The sequence below is a fragment of the Peromyscus leucopus genome, chromosome 5 (assembly GCF_004664715.2).
Source record: "Peromyscus leucopus breed LL Stock chromosome 5, UCI_PerLeu_2.1, whole genome shotgun sequence".
Lineage (NCBI taxonomy): Eukaryota > Metazoa > Chordata > Mammalia > Rodentia > Cricetidae > Peromyscus > Peromyscus leucopus.
Window position 1 is genome coordinate 128,997,559 of NC_051067.1, and position 17,283 is coordinate 129,014,841.

Genomic DNA, 17,283 nt, shown 5'->3' on the forward strand with positions numbered 1-17,283 from the left:
TTCTGTCCCCTGGCCATGGAGTGCCCGGAATTGGGGGCATTGTTAAAACTAGAATCCAGAGGCTGTGTTTTAAAGTTTTAGACTTCTCCTTCACCCTCAGAGAGATCCTTTCTGTTACAGGTGGAGGTTGAGGGTCGGAAGAGGTTTCAAATTGCTTTTTATAGTGAGGTTCCTGAATTTTCAATAGTCTGGGCAGCAAATGGCTCAGCGGTCCAGCCAACAAGACAGAGGAAGACAGTATCTATCTGTACCCTTGGTATTTAGCGACCGCGGCTTTAATCAGGAGGACTGCCTGGGGGACAAAACTAACCAGGATAGGGTGGACAAGCACTGTTGCTCAGAAGTCACACACACACACACACACACACACACACACACACACACACACACACACACACACACACACACGGCTCAGTGCCTGCTGCCTGCACTGGGGAGGGGAAGAGCGAGCCAGGCAGCCTCAGGCCAGAGTCTAGCGCCACCAAAACTGCACTTTCCGGTTTAGGAAGCCAGGTAGGGGGCGCGGGCAGTTAACAGCTCCCGCCAAGTGGGTGCGCGCGCTCTGCCGGCTCCGCTACCTGAGCCGGCAACCACGTCACCGCCACATCATCTGGCCTCTTCAATTTGCAGGGAACCAGGAAAGGGAGCGGCGGCGGCGGCGGGAGGCGCGGGGCCGCGGGCGCTGGGAAGATGCTGCAGTCCCTGGCCGGCAGCTCGTGCGTGCGCCTGGTGGAGCGGCACCGCTCGGCCTGGTGCTTCGGCTTCCTGGTGCTGGGCTACTTGCTCTACCTGGTGTTCGGCGCCGTGGTCTTCTCGTCCGTGGAGCTGCCTTACGAGGACCTGCTGCGCCAGGAGCTGCGCAAGCTGAAGCGGCGCTTCCTGGAGGAGCACGAGTGTCTGTCGGAGCCGCAGCTGGAGCAGTTCCTGGGCCGCGTGCTGGAGGCCAGCAATTATGGAGTGTCGGTGCTCAGCAACGCCTCTGGCAATTGGAACTGGGACTTCACCTCGGCGCTCTTCTTCGCCAGCACGGTGCTCTCCACCACAGGTAGGGCCACTGCTGCCACCTTGCGCTGTCCCCGGCGACCCCAGGCCTCCCCTGGGCGCATCCTGCGGTGGCCCGCAGTGGCAGCCAGCGAGGTGACCTCGGAGCACTACGTGGGTGTTGCAGCTGTAACTCTTCGGGAGTAGTCTCTAACACCCTGGACCTAGCTGCTGCAGGGGCCTCATTCGCTGCTCCCCTACTTGCGGAGGACCCTGAGTTGATGGGGCGGGTGGGTCCCTGACATCCTGTCCTGGAAACTGAGCGGCAGGGCTAGGGTGACTGAGAGTGTTCAAGGAGTGTTCGTCCCCTTGCTGGCTCCATCCTAGAGACCCCAGGCTGAGGAATCTAGCAATGACACTTGGATGGGTCACCTTTGTGATGGGGACACCCACTTCCCTACTGTAGACCTATTTCAGCTTCTTTGGATCTGTTTTGGGGACAGTGGTGACATCACTGTGCTTTTTGCAGGTGACCTCTGAGCAGACAGGCCTATGGGGTTTCAGAGTAGGAGGCTGGTGGGAGTGGGGAAGGGGCTTTGACGTGACCTGGACCCCACACTGTGGGGCTTCCTGACTCAGCAATCACTTCAACTTCAGGTGTGTTCGGCTCCCCACTTACTTTGAGGCTCCACTTTCTGCAGGAGGCTTAGAAATCCAGCTGAACGTCCATGCCCCGCGGGGAGCACCAGTTAGACTAGAGGAAGAAAGGCCAGGTTTCGTCAGTGGAGGCTAGCCATGCTACCGAGGACATGAATAGGTGCGTGGACTGCTAGAGGGACTGTTGGAGGGCCTCGGTACTGTCCCTTCTTAAGCATGAGATCCAATCTTTGAAATGGTCCCTTTTGGCAGGCACAAGGTCACACAGTGCCCAGGGACACTCTGGAATCTGGGCCTTGAGAGTTCTTGCCAGGAACAGCGTGTTATGCCCCTGCCCCACCTTTCCAAGTGAGTCAACATCACCTGGGCTACTCCAGCCCTTCTTCACCCTCCACTGCCTCTCCGGCTGGCCCTTCGCAACCTCCTGTGGGCTGTGGCCAGTAAATTATTTTATTAATGACCCAATAATGAGTAAACACACACTTTCCAGCCAGATCAGGTAAATTTATTGTTCAGAAATCTAGGATGAGTTACTGCACTCGCTACAAACCCAGGGAGAGTGCTAGACTGCATTGTGGTATTTTAAAACTGTGTTAAACGGATGCCCAAACAAGACAAACCTGTTGGCTCACTTTCCAAAGGAAAGTCTGCTCCTCCCCTGCTGCCCACAGTCCAAGTTTTATCTCAACATCACTCAGTTCCTCAGGTGAGTCAGTCAGGTCTTTTTGAATTCTGTTTGTGCCAGAGTATAAATCCCTCATTCTCCATAGACATGCATATTTACAGAAAGTTCACAACTGGTGCACAATGCTGGGTGAGCACTTTGAAAATGAAGACTGCTTCTATGGGGCCTGGGAACAGGGCAAGGATAAGAAGTGTCATAAGGAAAAGAAAGTGTGCTTTTCCTGGGTGGGGTTTGCAGGTAGTGTAGAAGTTCTTGTATAATCGGGGTATCTTATGTACCCTGAATTATATGTCAAAAACTAGGTCAGACTCTTTCTTCTGGGAGGTAATTGTCTAATGTGCAACACGGCCCCTATGATTAGGAAGCATTATAACACCTGGACTAGTTGTGTGTGTGTGTGTGTGTGTGTGTGTGTGTGTGTGTGTGTTTGATTATTGGTATTCGGATTGCATTGTTATTCCTGAGAAAGAAAGTCTGAACTCTGGAGGTGGAACAAGGGTTCATTTAAGAAATGAGAGCAAGGGGCATTTAGGGATAAGCCAGACAAAAGGGGAGACTCTTGGTTTGTAAAACCAGCTGATCAGTGAGATCTCCTTATGAACACACTACTGTAAGGCAAAGTCCCTCCTCTCTCGGTTTTGAGCTGATGCCATCAGAAGACACATTTGATAGCCCTTATGGTTTCCAAAATGGTTTTGTGGCAGAAATACAGACAGCGCTAAGATTAAAGCTGATAGGTTTCATTGCTAAGAAACTGTTTTCTGCAAGAGAAGCAGGAGCTCTGGTGCACCAGAGTTACCCCTGTCTCGGGCAGGAATTAGTCACGTGCCTTTAACAGTAAACTCTTGTCTGGCATGGTAATGATAGGCTTCACAAAGCTGTCTTTCTGCTGGGCTTGTTGGTGTATATTTCTAGTCTTAGCACTGGGGAAACTGAGGCAGGTGGATTACTGGGATTTTGAGGCTAGTTTAGATTAGGTAGTGGGTGAGACCTTGTCTCTCACTTCCAAGTGAATCGGAACAATAGTAAAACCCATAAAGATGCCCTTGCTGGCTGCCATTTTTGTAGCATAGGCTAACAAGTGCTTTTTATCGGAGTCTGCTCGCCCTCCCAGCACCAACTTTCATCAATGGAAGGAAATGGGTGACGTCTTCCTGGTCCATTTAGAAGAAGTTTCAGGATAGCCTAATTCCTCACTGGTCTACGGCCATACTCTGAATGCGCCTCTTCTCGGAAGCTAAGCAGGGTGGGGCCTGGTTAGTGCTTGGATGGAAGGCTTCAGTAATCACAGGGCACCATGTTATCCTTAAAGGATTGAATGCCTGGTAGAGGAAGCAAGATGGTTGCTTTCCCTCACTGCAAGGCTCTTGGCTGAGACACCAGACACGGAGAGGCATGCACACTTACTTTCTGTCCACTTAAGCGCCACAGCAGCAATGCATATGGATATTTCCACCTTCTGTGTACAGGGTGGGCTCTCCTGGAACGAGGGTCCCTTCAGAGCAGGCCTACTTGGGAGAAGACTGAAGAGAAGAGAGCCATAGCCTTCCCACTCTGCTCTTTCTACAAATGTGAGGGACCAGCCCCAGATGTGATCAACCTTGTTTCAGCTGAGACTTCAGAACAACATCTGAAGCCCTGTGAGAACAGAGAAAAGGGTGGACCTGTGCCAGGCTTTTCCGAGGAAAGGAGGCACACAAGGGAAAGAGGCCACAGCACCCATGCATTCTAAACTGCAGCCCCATGCACCGTCTATACCGCAGCCCCGTGCACTGTCTATACCGCAGTCCCATGCACTGTCTATACCTCAGCCCCATGCACCTTCTATACCGCAGCCCCATGCACCGTCTATACCGCAGCCCCATGCACCGTCTATACCGCAGCCCCATGCACCTTCAATACAAGAAATAACATTTGGGTTCTGGGGAGTAAGGGGTAACCCTGCTAGTGTGTCTGTCACTGTCAGCCATGTCATCCATTCTTAGCCCCCTCTCTCCCACCTTCCCTCACTCTCTTCTGTCTGTCATTGTTTTGTTTTGCTGTACTGCTGGGTCCGAAACCCCAGTTGGGCATCACATTTGTTAGGGAAGCACTAAGCCGCATCCCTGGACCTTCTCACATTTTTTTTTTTTTGAGATGGAATCTCTCTAGGCTGCTCAGGCTCTCTCTTTAGCCCAGGCAGGCAGGCGTTGAACTTGAAATCACATGTCTCAACCTCTGGGGTAGCTGGGGTGGAAGTCCTGCACACCAGGCTTAGCTGCCATTCATTCCTAAGAGCAATGTATGCTGCTGGTGGACCATGGGCTTGCTTTCTCTTGCACCCCTGCAGGCGTGGCCACAGCATGAGGACGGATGTCTGGTAAATGCAGTATTTGGATTCAGACAGTGTCTACGATGTCTCTACCTTTTGTTTCTTCAGCAATGTGTGGTCCACATGAGAGTCTGTTCTGCTATCTGCAGATGAGTGCCTTTGCCTGCTTGTGAAGAAAAGCTTTAAAACTCATCTAAAGCCAGGAAAGCCAGGTGCGGTGGTTCACATTTATATTCCCAGTATTAGAGAAGCTGAGGCAGAAGGATTGCCGAGAGTTCATAGTCAGCTTGGACTACAGAGGAAGACTCTCTCTCTCTCTCTCTCTCTCTCTCTCTCTCTCTCTCTCTCTCTCTCTCTCTCTCACACACACACACACACACACACAAATCAAAACAAAAGAAGTGTCCAAGAAGAAAGAATTGTTTGGGGTGTGGTGACCTGGGCATTGCATTAGTCAGGGGAACAACCACCTGAGCACTGGTGGTTATTTTTTTAAAAGGGGTGTTGTCGGTAGGGGAAATGTATCATTACCCTCAGGCAGTGTTTATGAGAAGTCTGCAACAGACATGGACCATTAGCACCTGAATCATAGCTACACCCACAGTGTCAGGAGTCCTGAAGCAGGGTCTTCATCCTTTCAAACAATTAGGGAAAATAGCAGAAGTTAAGTTTTCCCAACACAATAAAAGTTGACGCCAATCTCCGTTCCATAGTGTGTAAGACGTCTATTGACCTCAGCCACACCTGTCACTTCTGTGTTCTTTATGGCAGCGGTCTGGAAGAGTTGAATGGTTGTTGTGGAAACCACAGGGCCACACACCCTAAACCAGCTGTTCTCTAAGTCTTTACAGTGCAAGTTCCAGACACCTGTTAGTTGTCTGAATGTTCTGGAAGGAGCCCTGAGAGTCTGTGAGCTCTGTGAGTGCCCCTTTGCACAGACAGACTCTGCATATCTCCTGGGGCTGTTAAATTATATGTCACCTCTAAGACACTGACCCCCAGCAAGCCTGCTTGGAAACCAGTAGTTATTGTAAGATGTCACAGAGTCTGTGACACAGCCCCATTCTTTCTGAAGGGCAACAAAACCGTGCTTCACATTGGGGTTATTTATCAAAAATGAGTGCAGACCATTGTGGTACATGCTGGTCATCCCAGCACTTCAGAAGTAGAGGATCAGGAGTACAGAGCTAGCCTCAGCTACATCAGATCTTGTCTCAACAAAACCAGGCCAAATCAAAGGACAGTATATATTTGATCTAGAACAAGAAAGAAAGCAAAAAAATCAATAAGGAAGTCTCTATCAGTCATTGTGGGGCTGTAATCCCTGGAGGCAGAGTATAAGCTTCGGCCCTTCTGGAGGACCTGTTGGTTTTTGTTTCTCTTTTTTAGATTTATTTTAAATGATGTGTATGTTTATGTATAACTGTGCACACATGAATGCAGGTGTCATCTGAGGCCAGAAGAGGCTGTGTGATTGTCTGGAGCAGGAGTTCTAGGTGGTTGTGTGACCCCTCTGCTTGACATGGGTGCTGGGGAGTGAACTTGGGTCCTCTGCAAGAACAGCTGAGTCATCTTGCCAGCCCAGGTCTCCGTTTTCATCCATTGGATTGTGTGGTTTTGTGAGCCCACGGGGACCAAAGTGGGGAGGCACAGCGGCAGGAGATGGCAGGAGATGGGCAGTGGAAAGACAGACAGATCACAACCCACAAAACTGAAGCGAAATTCTAAAGAGTGCGGCCGGGCTGTGGACCCACATCACTCTCCTAGCACCGTCTCACAGTACAGAGGTAGGGACTGAAAACCAACCGGCTGATGAGGAGCTCAATCTCTCTTAGCCGATGGCTGCTCAAGGTTGTTGCAGGCCTCACTGTGTCTCCACAAGCTCCTGTGCTCAAGTCCTAACCTGGAAACCTCCAGCAGGGCCTGGGTGTAGAGAGAGAGGACTGGAAAGAGTGATAAGTGGAAAAACGAGGATCCAGCCAGAAAGTGGCACCTGCCAGCCAGAGAAGCCTCAGACAAAGCTCAACCCGCTAGCACCTTGATGGTGGACTATCCAGCCTTTGGGGCTGTGATGGAGTAGAAAGTAAATTTCTGTTTTAGAGCATCAGTCTATGTTCTTATGCAACTGAAGCCTTAGCAAAGAAGCAGGGTCTTTTGTCTTTTTTTTTTTTTTTTTTATAGAGAGAGAGAGAGGTGGGAGGGGTCAGACACAGGAACAGAAGAAACACCAGTTTCCAGGGTGTGGGAATCACACCTGTAATCCTGGCACTGTGGAAGGAAAGCAGAGAAAAGAAAACAGAAACATTTTCCCCCTAAATCTTCGCTCTTACAAGCCCTGTGCACTGTACTCAAACGGGACATCACTCTTGCAGAGCCAAATATAGATACGGATGCCCTTGCACCAAAAAACACACGTCATCATGCTCCTGCTTAAGAACAGTGTGCGATTGGGGGTGGGGGTCTGGCTGTGCAAGCTTGAGGACCTGAATTCAGGCCTCCAGCACTCAAATCAGCAGCCCACACTGTCACCCTCAGCTCTGCAGGAGGCAAAGCCAGGAAGGTCTCTGGTACTCGCTGTTTGTCAGCCCAGCCTCGGGTCCAGTAAGAGACCTGTCTCAGGATAGAGCAGGACACCCGACATCCTCCTCCGGCCTCCTGTGCCCCATGGGCATGCACTTGCACAGAGGTGCATACACACACACACACACCCTCACACACACGAGTATATAAGAAATTCTGTGAGAGCTTCTAGCCAGCATTGGTAGAGGAGAACAAATGTTTATGCTTAATTATGTAAACCCACCCCATTCGTACTACATAAGATCTTCGGTATCTCAATATCTCAGAGTTTTTTTACCCTTAATCTCAAAACTTGCTGTTCTCGTGCCTATTTATAGAACTTGGAACATACTGTTACAACCAAATGGCCGTGGATTTCAAGAAACTGCGCCTTTGCTTTTAATAACAGAACTTCGAATTATGTTAGGAATAGAATCTTCCCCCGGGCTGTGCTGTTAGCCCAGTGAGAACAATGAGGCCCTCAGGACACTCTGTGGAAAGGGAGAGTGTCTGCAACTTGGACCGTGGTGTTGGGGAGAGGGTCTGTAATCTGCAGGACACAGTTGACGCTCTCCAGGCCAGAGCTGGTAGAGTTACCCTCAGTCAGTTCTTTCGACCTATTCCAAAAGAAAGTATTTCAAGAGGCACCTCCTACCACAAGGCTGGCTTCACGACAGACACACAGTTGACCTCAGATGTTCCCCTTGGCATGGGTAGAGTGGCTGTCTGCTGGATCTTATTTTCAAGTGGCACCCGTAAATGGCCCACTGCATCAGTGGCTTTTCCCATTGCTGCAGCAAAGTATCCGACCGAGGTGAGTTAAGGAAAGACAAGTGTCCGAAGGCACACAGTCTTCTGGAAAGGTCTGACGGGCAGGAACGTGAGACAGCTGGTCACACGGTGTCTGTAGTGAGGAAGTACCGAGAGACGGCTGCTGGTGCTTAACTGCTTTCTCACTGTGGTGCCCTCCACTGCCCCAGCCCACAGGATGCTGTTTGGACATTCGGGGTTTTTTTCCATCTCAGTTAACCAGTCTAACTCTCTCACAAGCATGCTCAGAGGTTTGTCTCCCAGGGCGTTTTAGATCCTATCAAGTTGACAATCAGAGTCAATTGTCACAACAATTAGTCAGACCCTTGCAGAGTGGAAGCAGGGTTTACATGGTCTGTGTCCAGCAGGAGGTGAGGTGGCCTCCCTCAGTGAGCACACAGTGTAGGAGTCCTCTGCTCTCCTGCACCTCTCCTCTGTCCTGGACTCAGCTAGGCTCTGACCTTCCCCGTTGATTCTACGACCGTGTCCTTGCAGTTGGTGGCCACTTTGTCGGTAGGCTGCTGCTGGGATGTGACCCTGACCGGAGGTCTACAGAAGGGCCAGGGGAAAGGGGAGCTTCAGGGTGTATGTATATGCTCCTGAAAGGGCTGTGGGATTCTCTCAGGGTGGGGAATTGAGCTGGCAAGATTTTCCGCTATTTTCTAGTGTTACCACGCTGCTGTGCTTTAACTTGCAAAACTGACTCTCGCTACGTTGACGAGGTCAACTGGCTCTGGCTGGACATTAGCCATGCTTTGCAGTTTGCTTTGCTTTCATCTGCTGGACCCTGGGCAGTTTGTGATTCCTAGTTACCTAGTCTATAGGGCTGCAAGCCCTCAGAATGCTCCTTTGATGGTTAGGATTGTCAGCACCACATCTGGAGTCACCTAGGAGACAAGTCTCTGGGTGTGTCTGTAATGGAGTTTCTAGACGGGGTTAATTGAGATGGGAAGACACACCCTAAACATGGGTGGCACCATCCCGTGGGCTGGAATCCTAGACTGAATAAAAAGGAGAAGGTGAGCTGGGCCCCAGCTTGCATCCCTCTGCTTCCTGACCAGCGATACACTATTACCAGCTGCCTCACACTCCTGTTGCCATGCCTTCCCGCCATGATGGTCTGCACCCACACATGGAGCCCAAATGGACCCTTTCTTCAGTTGCTTTAGCCATGTACTCTGCCGTAGCAATGAGAAGAGTTACCGACACAGCTCTGCAGATTCACACATGTCAGCTGGTGAATTCAGTGGAGAGAAAGACAAACTCACACAAGGCCTCTCAGACTGTCTCTGAATGCAGCCAATGGGTCACACCTGAGATGTGCATCAGTTGGTAGAGTGTTTGCCTAGCATGCACAAAGTCCTGGGTTCAGTCCTCAGCACTGCACAGACAGTGTGCTGTCATACGCCTGTAATTCCAGCACTCAGGAGGCAGAGGCAAGAGGAATTTGATGAGTCTGGGGCCAGCCTGAGCTACATAAGACACTGTCTCAGAAAGAAGAGAAGTGTGGGGTTATTCTGTGGAGACAAGGTTGGTGGCTCCAATTGCGATGTGTCTTTTGTATTGATGATTTCATGGCCTCTGTACATTCTTCTTGTTCTGTTGGAGTCTCTTGAAGTTTCTTGTGACTCTGGTTAGGTTTGTAGTGCAGCTGAAAGAGGTTATACATTTCTGAGCATGGCACACAGGACTCAAGTCCTCTTACTGGTGGGTTCTGAGCATGGCACACAGGGCTCAGGTCCTCTTTGAGGTGAGTTCTGAGCATGGCACACAGAACTCAGGTTCTCTTACCAGTGGGTTCTGAGCATGGCACACAGGACTCAAGTCCTCTTACTGGTGGATTCTGAGCATGTCACACAGGGCTCAGGTCCTCTTTGAGGTAGGTTCTGGGCATGGCACACAGGACTCAGGTCTTCTTACCAGTGGGTTCTGCCAAGGTGTTTGTCCTTTCAGCCTAACCCTGCTTCATACCCTTCCCAGATGTTTAGCTGTCTACCTGCACTTGGTAGCTTGGCCAAAACACCATTATAAGCAGGGCCAAGTGAGGCTCCAGAATCAGGAGAGAGACAGATTACAGCACCATCCTTGTTTGCTCTGAGTGCGGTGGGGAGCCCTGGTGGATTTTCCCTAGCAAGTCTAAAAGGACAGAGGAGAATGATGGTAATACTGACTGGGATACGGCCTGGTATCCAGCCATAGACTATTGAACTTGGGGTCCTTGTAGGATGGGTTGCATAAGTAGATTCAGCTATGATGGGGGTACAGTGAGGGTTACCCTTTGAAGTGTGGGAGACTGCCTGCTGTGGTTTCCAGTTAACCTGGCATGGCTTTTGAGAAATGGATTTGACTTTCACCATTGAGGGGAAATAGACAAGGAGGAGGAGGAAGAGAGAGAGTTCAGATGGAGCGTGTGACTGACTCTCCAGGGTAAGTTGTCGCCATGATGGACAGCTTCTAAGTAGTTTTAAATACTTCAATTGCTGTGCTAATGAAGAGTATCTAAACTTTGCCTCTGTTTCTAATTTAATAGTGTATAAAGCTATGCAAGAAGCTGAAGAAATAGAACATTGTGTTTTATAGATTCAACAGGGGGTACTTAATGTTTGATAGCTCATAAAATGTATGTTATAAAATGTGATGTGCACACAGCTGACACAATGCTAACAAATAAATACATTCAGCACACTTTTTGGATAACATGAAAGGTACCATGGGGCCTATCTAGGTGGCTTGCTTTTAGGAGCCAAAATATAAACATTAAGGTTTTTTTCCCAACAGAGTCAACCATTTTAGAGGGTATAATTTTCAAACAAACGTGATCACTGTCTTATGATTTTCAGTGGACAGGAAAAAAATCACCACCTTTCAGAAAAATGCCCCAGTGACAGTGAAGTCAACCAGGGCTTGCTTACTTGTACATCCTCTCTCTCTCTCTCTCTCTCTCTCTCTCCCACTCCCCTCTCTCCATTCTGTCTCTCCTCTTATCTTCTCTCTTGTCTCTCTCTCCTTTCTCCTAGTCACTCCTTTCTGCCTCTTTCTCTTTTCTTTCCATCTATCTCATTTCTGTGTCTCTGTTCTCTCTCTCCCTCTCTCTTTCCCCCCTCCCTTCCTCTCTCTCCCCCCTCCCTCCCTCCCTCCCTCCCTCTCTCCTGTACCTCCTGTCTTTTGTTTTCCTCTTTCTCTCTCCCCATCTCTCCTTTCTCCTCCTCCCACTCCTGCACCTTCTCTCTGTGAGTCTCTCTCTTCCCCTCCACCTCTCCTTTCCATTTCCCCTGCCCTCTTCCCCTCTTGCACTACCCGGGGCTGAACCCAGGACCTCACATCACATACACTAGGCAAGCACTCTACCCTGAGCCCCACTCACTCCCCCTTCCAGAGGCCATTGCATTTGCCCCTTCGAGGTTTGGAAGGACTGTCTTCTGAAAACTGCTGCCTTCCACCCCTTAGGCTTGCTTTCTTGTTCCCTCCCCACTCTTCCTGGTGCAGCCTCAGCTTGGGAATAACAACAGGGAAGTGAAATGTCTTAAACCAAAATTAAAAGGTTCCAGCATTCTTGTAACCAAAATTCTTCAAGTGTTTGAATACCGGTTACCAAGGCACTCAATTATTTAAAGAACATGGCTAGGTGGATTAAGTTAATTAAAGACACAGGAGAGGCTGTTCCCAAGCTGCCTGCCTACATGTCACTGCTGAGTTGGCTCCCGGAGGCCCCGAGCTGAGTGAAGGGCCCCTTCGCCATCCACCCTCCACCCAGACTGGAAGGGACCAGTGAAGCAGCCAGCTCCACCAGATGGGCCTCCTGGTGGGCATGGGATGGCAGGGTCCCCTGTAGAAGGGAAGGGCGTGCTGTGTGGATGAGCCATATGTCAGCCACACTGCTCCAGCTCACCTCCTGCCATGGCAAAGCAGTTGAATCTTAGCAGCCAAAACCACGAAGACAAAAAGAGACTGAAAAACTGAAAAGAGTAGGCCAAAAAGCAAATGTCTAGCCATAGCACGCATGGAAGGTGACATGAGCTTGCCCTTGTCCTTCTGGAGGCAGAGGGGAGCTGAGGCAGGATGACCTGAGGATGCCTCCTCTCCCTGTCACTCAGAACAAGTCTGTGCACTGTTTGGACTTGTCCTCTGCTGTGCACAGGCTCTTAGCTGCCTTCCAGGATGGTGCAGTCTGTGACTGCAGTCTCTTCTGTCATCTGACCTGTCCCTTCTGAGTGTTACTGACAAAGACCAGAGTCATCCTTCACCATGGGAAGGGCACCGTGAAGTCACATCATCATGAGTCAGTCTGGTCGATACTGCTAGAAAAGTCCAGCCTTATGTCACAAAGAGCGAAAGTCACGAACCGATTTTAGTTTATTGTTATTACTTATTTAGTTTAATTTAGTATTTTTTGAAACAGAGTTTCAGATGTCCTAGGCTGGCCTTGAACCTGTAGCCAAGAGTGACCTTGGATTCTTGCTCCTCCTGCCTCTGCCTCCTGAGTGCTGGGGTCACAGGCACAAGCCACACACTCAGTTTGTGGGATGCTGAGGATGGAACTCAGGGCTCCTCACACGCCAGGCAAGCACTCTGATGACTGAGCCACATCCCCAGCCCTTCATGCCATATTTTAAGGTAATCTTTGTGCTCAGACATAATGAAGGACCCTAGAGAGGCCAAATGCAGGGACAGGAGGTCTGAAGGCAACCAGCTGGGGACTGGGGTAAGGATGGGTGCTGGGTCATCTTTAATCAGTGGTCTCTCCAGAGGTCACTGCACCATCTAGATCACACAGGCCTATTTCCTGAGTTGAGTGTTTTCTATTGTGTTCACAGTATAGGGACAATCATGTAAGCTCAGAGAGCCCCCATGACACTCTCCTCAGTGGGAAAAGGATGCAGAGGCAGGATATATGAGGCTCCTGGCAACGTGGGTGGGACTCTATAGGATTTGATGTGGATGGCAGTGGTCTGAGTACTGTCTTGAGGAAGGAAAGGTGTTAGATCCACTGATGTGGGTGAGCTTGGGCTGGTGGTGCTGAAAAGGAAGGCAGATTTGTCAAGGACATCCGCTCAGTGCGCATGTCCAGAGGCAGGCATGAGGCTGTCCACAGGAAGTGAAAGTGCCAGCCTTGCCCAAGTTCAGATTTCAAAACGACCTGCAGCAACTGCAGCCAGCAGCACCCAGGTGCCCGAGAGTAAAGAAGGGCTGGTCCTTGAGTCACGGGCAGCAGGAGTCTTCACCGTTAGCTGACATGCGGCCTGGCCTACATGCTAGCCAAGGATAGAAAAGGCTAAATCAGGCCAACCTGGCTTCTGCAGTACTAAACAAGGGGCTTTGCTCTGAAGAGGCCGTGCTCAGAGGCCCCAGATGGGAGGGCAGCGAGGCAGGATGGAGGAGCCGAACTGTGGGCAGAGCTTCCATGAGAGAATCCTGGGTGAATGCAAACAGAACGTCATGATGTCACTGGATTTGTTAGGGTCACAGACTTGGCCCTGGTAGCTCCTCAATGAGTTAGGCTTGGCCACCTGACCTCAGCAGACCAATTAAAAAGACAAGGAGTCATGAAAAGCATGCAAAAAGGGAGATTTAGTGACCAGTGACCCCCCCCCCCAAGTCCATCTTTAGGGTCCTGACATGTGGTTTAGACTTCAATAGAGGGCCAGAGGATGCACCATGAAGCAGATCTGGTCAAGTGTTGTCTCCCCCATCGCTAATCCATCACTGTCTGGGTCCCAGTGTGCACCTCCAGGTGGTCTGACAGGCGGTCACAACTGTGCAAGATTTCTTCCTGGGAGACAAATGCCCCACCTGGCTGGCACCAGGCTTCAGCCTTTTCCTCTTGTTAGCCTGAGATTCCTGGGGAAATTCCCGTCTCTCAGGGTCCATTGTTTTAATTGTCTGATAGGCAAAGGGAAGGACACAATGTATTTTTAGGATATCTTCCTTCCTGCCAGGATGGTTAGTTGTGCAGGCCCCAGGAAACCATAGGTGAGGGAGCTTGTCCTGGGCCACCCCTCTGAGGTCACTATTGATAGCACAAGGGCTGCATGCAGCCTTCGTGTTTGCTGAAGACAGGAGTTCACCTCCTTTGGGACTGTACGGTGCAGGGAATACAGAATAACGTACCACCTCATTCTGAATTCTCTCACCCCGCCATGGCTATTCAAAACCTGTACTTTGGGTGTTCTGTGCAGGACTTGGTGGGAAGTTAGATCCACTACCCCAGATTCTTATGCATTCAGCTCTGGGGTGATGGGGAAGCTCTCAAGGGTGTAAACTAGTATATGTTCCAGGATGAGTCACAGATGATACTTGTACACAGTTGGTGTGGGTCCAATGGGTAGTCATCCAATTGCTATGCTCATAATTGTCCTAGTAAAACCTCGACACTGTAGTGAGATCATAACAAAATCCAGTGACAATTCAGCTCTTAGGTGAGCCCTACTGTTCCCTTCCGTAAAGACATGGCACTCTTTATGTGTGTCTGGGTTAAGTACATACTTGTTCTTGGGGGGTAGGGTGTCGTGTATCATCAGGATATTGATGTGTGTGTGCTTGTGTGTGTGTGTGCGTGTGTGTATGTGTGTGTATATGCATGCATATATATATATGTACATGTGCTAGTGGAGATCAGAGGTTGATGTTGGCTGTCTTCTTCAATACTCCACACTTAGTTTTTTGAGACAGGGTCTCTCAGTGACCCGGAGTTCAACATTTCAGCTAGACAAGCCCCGGGGTCCTGCGGTCTCCACCTCCCTTACACTGAGGAGACATATGCCACCACTCCTGCATTGCTGCTGTTTTATGTGGGTTCTGGGGATCGAACTCAGGTCCTCATGCTTGTGTGGCAAGCCCTTTACCAACTGAGCCACCCTGAAGCAGAGTATTCTAAATACAATTCTAGGTATTTTCCTAGACTCAGAGCTAGGGTGACTGGCTTTTCTCTAGTGACTTGTTAGTTTCACTGTTTCTCAGGACACCCGATGTCACAAATGCAGGTCCAGCCCCACTTCCACAGAAGTGGTGTGGAATTCACGCCGCCTTGTGCCGAACCCCCATCAGTGACCTTCACATTTGTGATCTGCCAGCTTCTTCAGAAGATGGGATTTTTAATGCCACACACAGGATCACACTTGCAAAGTCTCATTTTCCTTCTTGTTCCTTTATTTGAAAGGCGTGGACTCAAGAAATGAGTATCATATTGAACTAACATGTACAACAAGCACACATTTCCATAGTTCATGACCAGACTGGTCCACAGAAGTGTTTAAAATGCAAAGTGAGATTGAGCAGACCTGGTTGGCTTTGTGGGGCTGCGGGGGAGGGGTAGTACATTTTGAGACAAGGTTTGGCTGTGTATCCCAAGCTGGCCTTGAACTGGTAACAAATTCTTCCTGAGTGCTGATATTACAAGTGTGAGCCACCATCCGGCTAAGACTTTTGACTCTCTAGAGACCTGACATTGAACCTAAAATATCCCTCTGTTACTGCCAAGTTCAGACACACTCTGACCTCCAGTGAGTGACACTGGGATGTGGTCTGCTTGGTCAGACGACCTCTAAGCCATTGGAGAACTGTAGAAACTTGACACAGCTCATGCTGCAAATCAGGTGGTGAGCCTGGGACTGCCCACAGGCTCACTGGGACTGTGGTCAGTCTCACGCTCACCGATCAGTCAGAGGCGGCTAAACATTGCACCCCCAGTCTGTGGCAATGATGCTCCCCTGGCCACACCAGTGCAGTGTTCATGAAAAGAAGACGGCCATGAGTTGCCTCAACCGTCTTAGCCTGTCTCGCTTATCCTGTATTATAAGCATTAACTCTGACAGGGACAGTGGTTAGCAGATGTCATACTGTAGTCCTTTGTCACCAAGCAAGTGGTACTGAGAAGGACAGGGTGTGACTGTGAGGGAACTACTCACTGGCTCCCTCAAGTTTGCTTAGCCCATAGGAGAAAGGCTGAGAACTAAGGCTCCAAGGGTCAGGGCTTGGCTAGGTTCCACCCATGATGCCTCGCCTGAGTGACAGGTGCCAAGGCCAGCCAGCAGTGAAGACTCAAAGCCAGAGGGAATTGAGCATGGCCTGTGCTCTGTACCAGAAGTGGCATGTGGAAGGTGAGGCCGTTCTTTATCAGGCTGAGGTTCTCATGGAAACATGACGGTGGGGAGGGGAGGGGCTTTAGAATCTGATGGGTTCCTCCTTCTCCTTTGCAGGATTCAAATGGTGGCTGGGAGAGATCAGGACTGCTCAGTGGGCAATGTACCTGTTGTGCAGGCATGAAGGCGTGAGTGTGGATCCCCACAGCCACATAAGAGTTGGGTTGTGGTGGTGTGGTGTGTAGTTCCAGATCTGTGGAGGAGGAGACAGGAGGACCCCTGAGGCTTGCAGGCAAACCAGTCTCCTCAGTCTGTGAGCTCCCATTTCAGTGAGACCCTGACTCAAAACGTAAGGTGAAGGGGACTCACAATCACCCGTAGCTCCAGGTGGTCTGAGTCTCTCTTCTGCACACCAGCCCTCCAGCAGCATTGGGTGGTGGGAATCGAACCCTGGTCCTCTGGAAAAGCAGCCATCTCTCGACAGCTGAGCCATTTCTCCAGTTCCGTGCCCCAGCTCTTAGCCATCATTTCACTAAAGACACTATCCAGGAGAACGTCTCCCTTCCTAGAAGGGCTGTGGACTTTTCCTTGGTCTCCAGTCTGCCTGTAGCTCTGTCTTGGTTGCTCCTGGGCCTTCCGAGGTGCCCAGCTTACCTTGGTAGTTCCGTGTGTTGTCGGCTCAGTGTAGGACAGCAGCCACTGTGGTCCTGAAGAACTTGGGCTAGGGGAAGATGGTGTTCAGGCAACAGCAGCTCCTCCTGTGAGCCTCAGAAACCTAGTCCTGGGGCAGCAAGATGGGTCAGTGAGGGTACAGGCCCTGGCCACCCAGGCCTGACACACGAGCTCTTTCCCATGTCAAGCAGAAGGAGAAAACTGACTATACAGAGTTATTTTATAGCCTATCTATGTGCACCTTGACACACATGTTCACTCACATACATCATGCTGGTGTATACACACACACACATACACACACAATGAATGAATGAATGAATGAATGAATAAGTAAATAAATATTTTTAAAGAACCTGTTCCTGTATTAGATGGATTTAATGAGTGCCTCTTCCAACAAGAATGAAACAAGGTTTTTTTATTTATTTATTTATTTTTTGTGTGTGTGTATGTGTGTGTATTCCATGTGTTCTTTATGTTTATATTTATTTATGTGCATGTGGGTGTATATGGACATATGGATGTGCAGG

At 49.9% G+C, this 17,283-nt stretch overlaps 1 protein-coding gene across 1 annotated transcript in view; it reads left to right on the forward strand.

Annotated features, from left to right (window-relative positions):
- The first annotated feature begins 389 nt into the window (after positions 1 to 389).
- Kcnk1 (potassium two pore domain channel subfamily K member 1) overlaps positions 390 to 17,283 on the forward strand; it is a 35,278-nt gene continuing 18,384 nt past the window's right edge. Inside the window, exons 1-2 of the mRNA XM_028889787.2 lie at positions 390 to 513; positions 631 to 1,045. Of these exons, the coding sequence (XP_028745620.1) occupies positions 691 to 1,045 (355 nt within the window). The 5' untranslated portion in view covers positions 390 to 513; positions 631 to 690. The remainder of the gene's footprint in view (positions 514 to 630; positions 1,046 to 17,283) is intronic.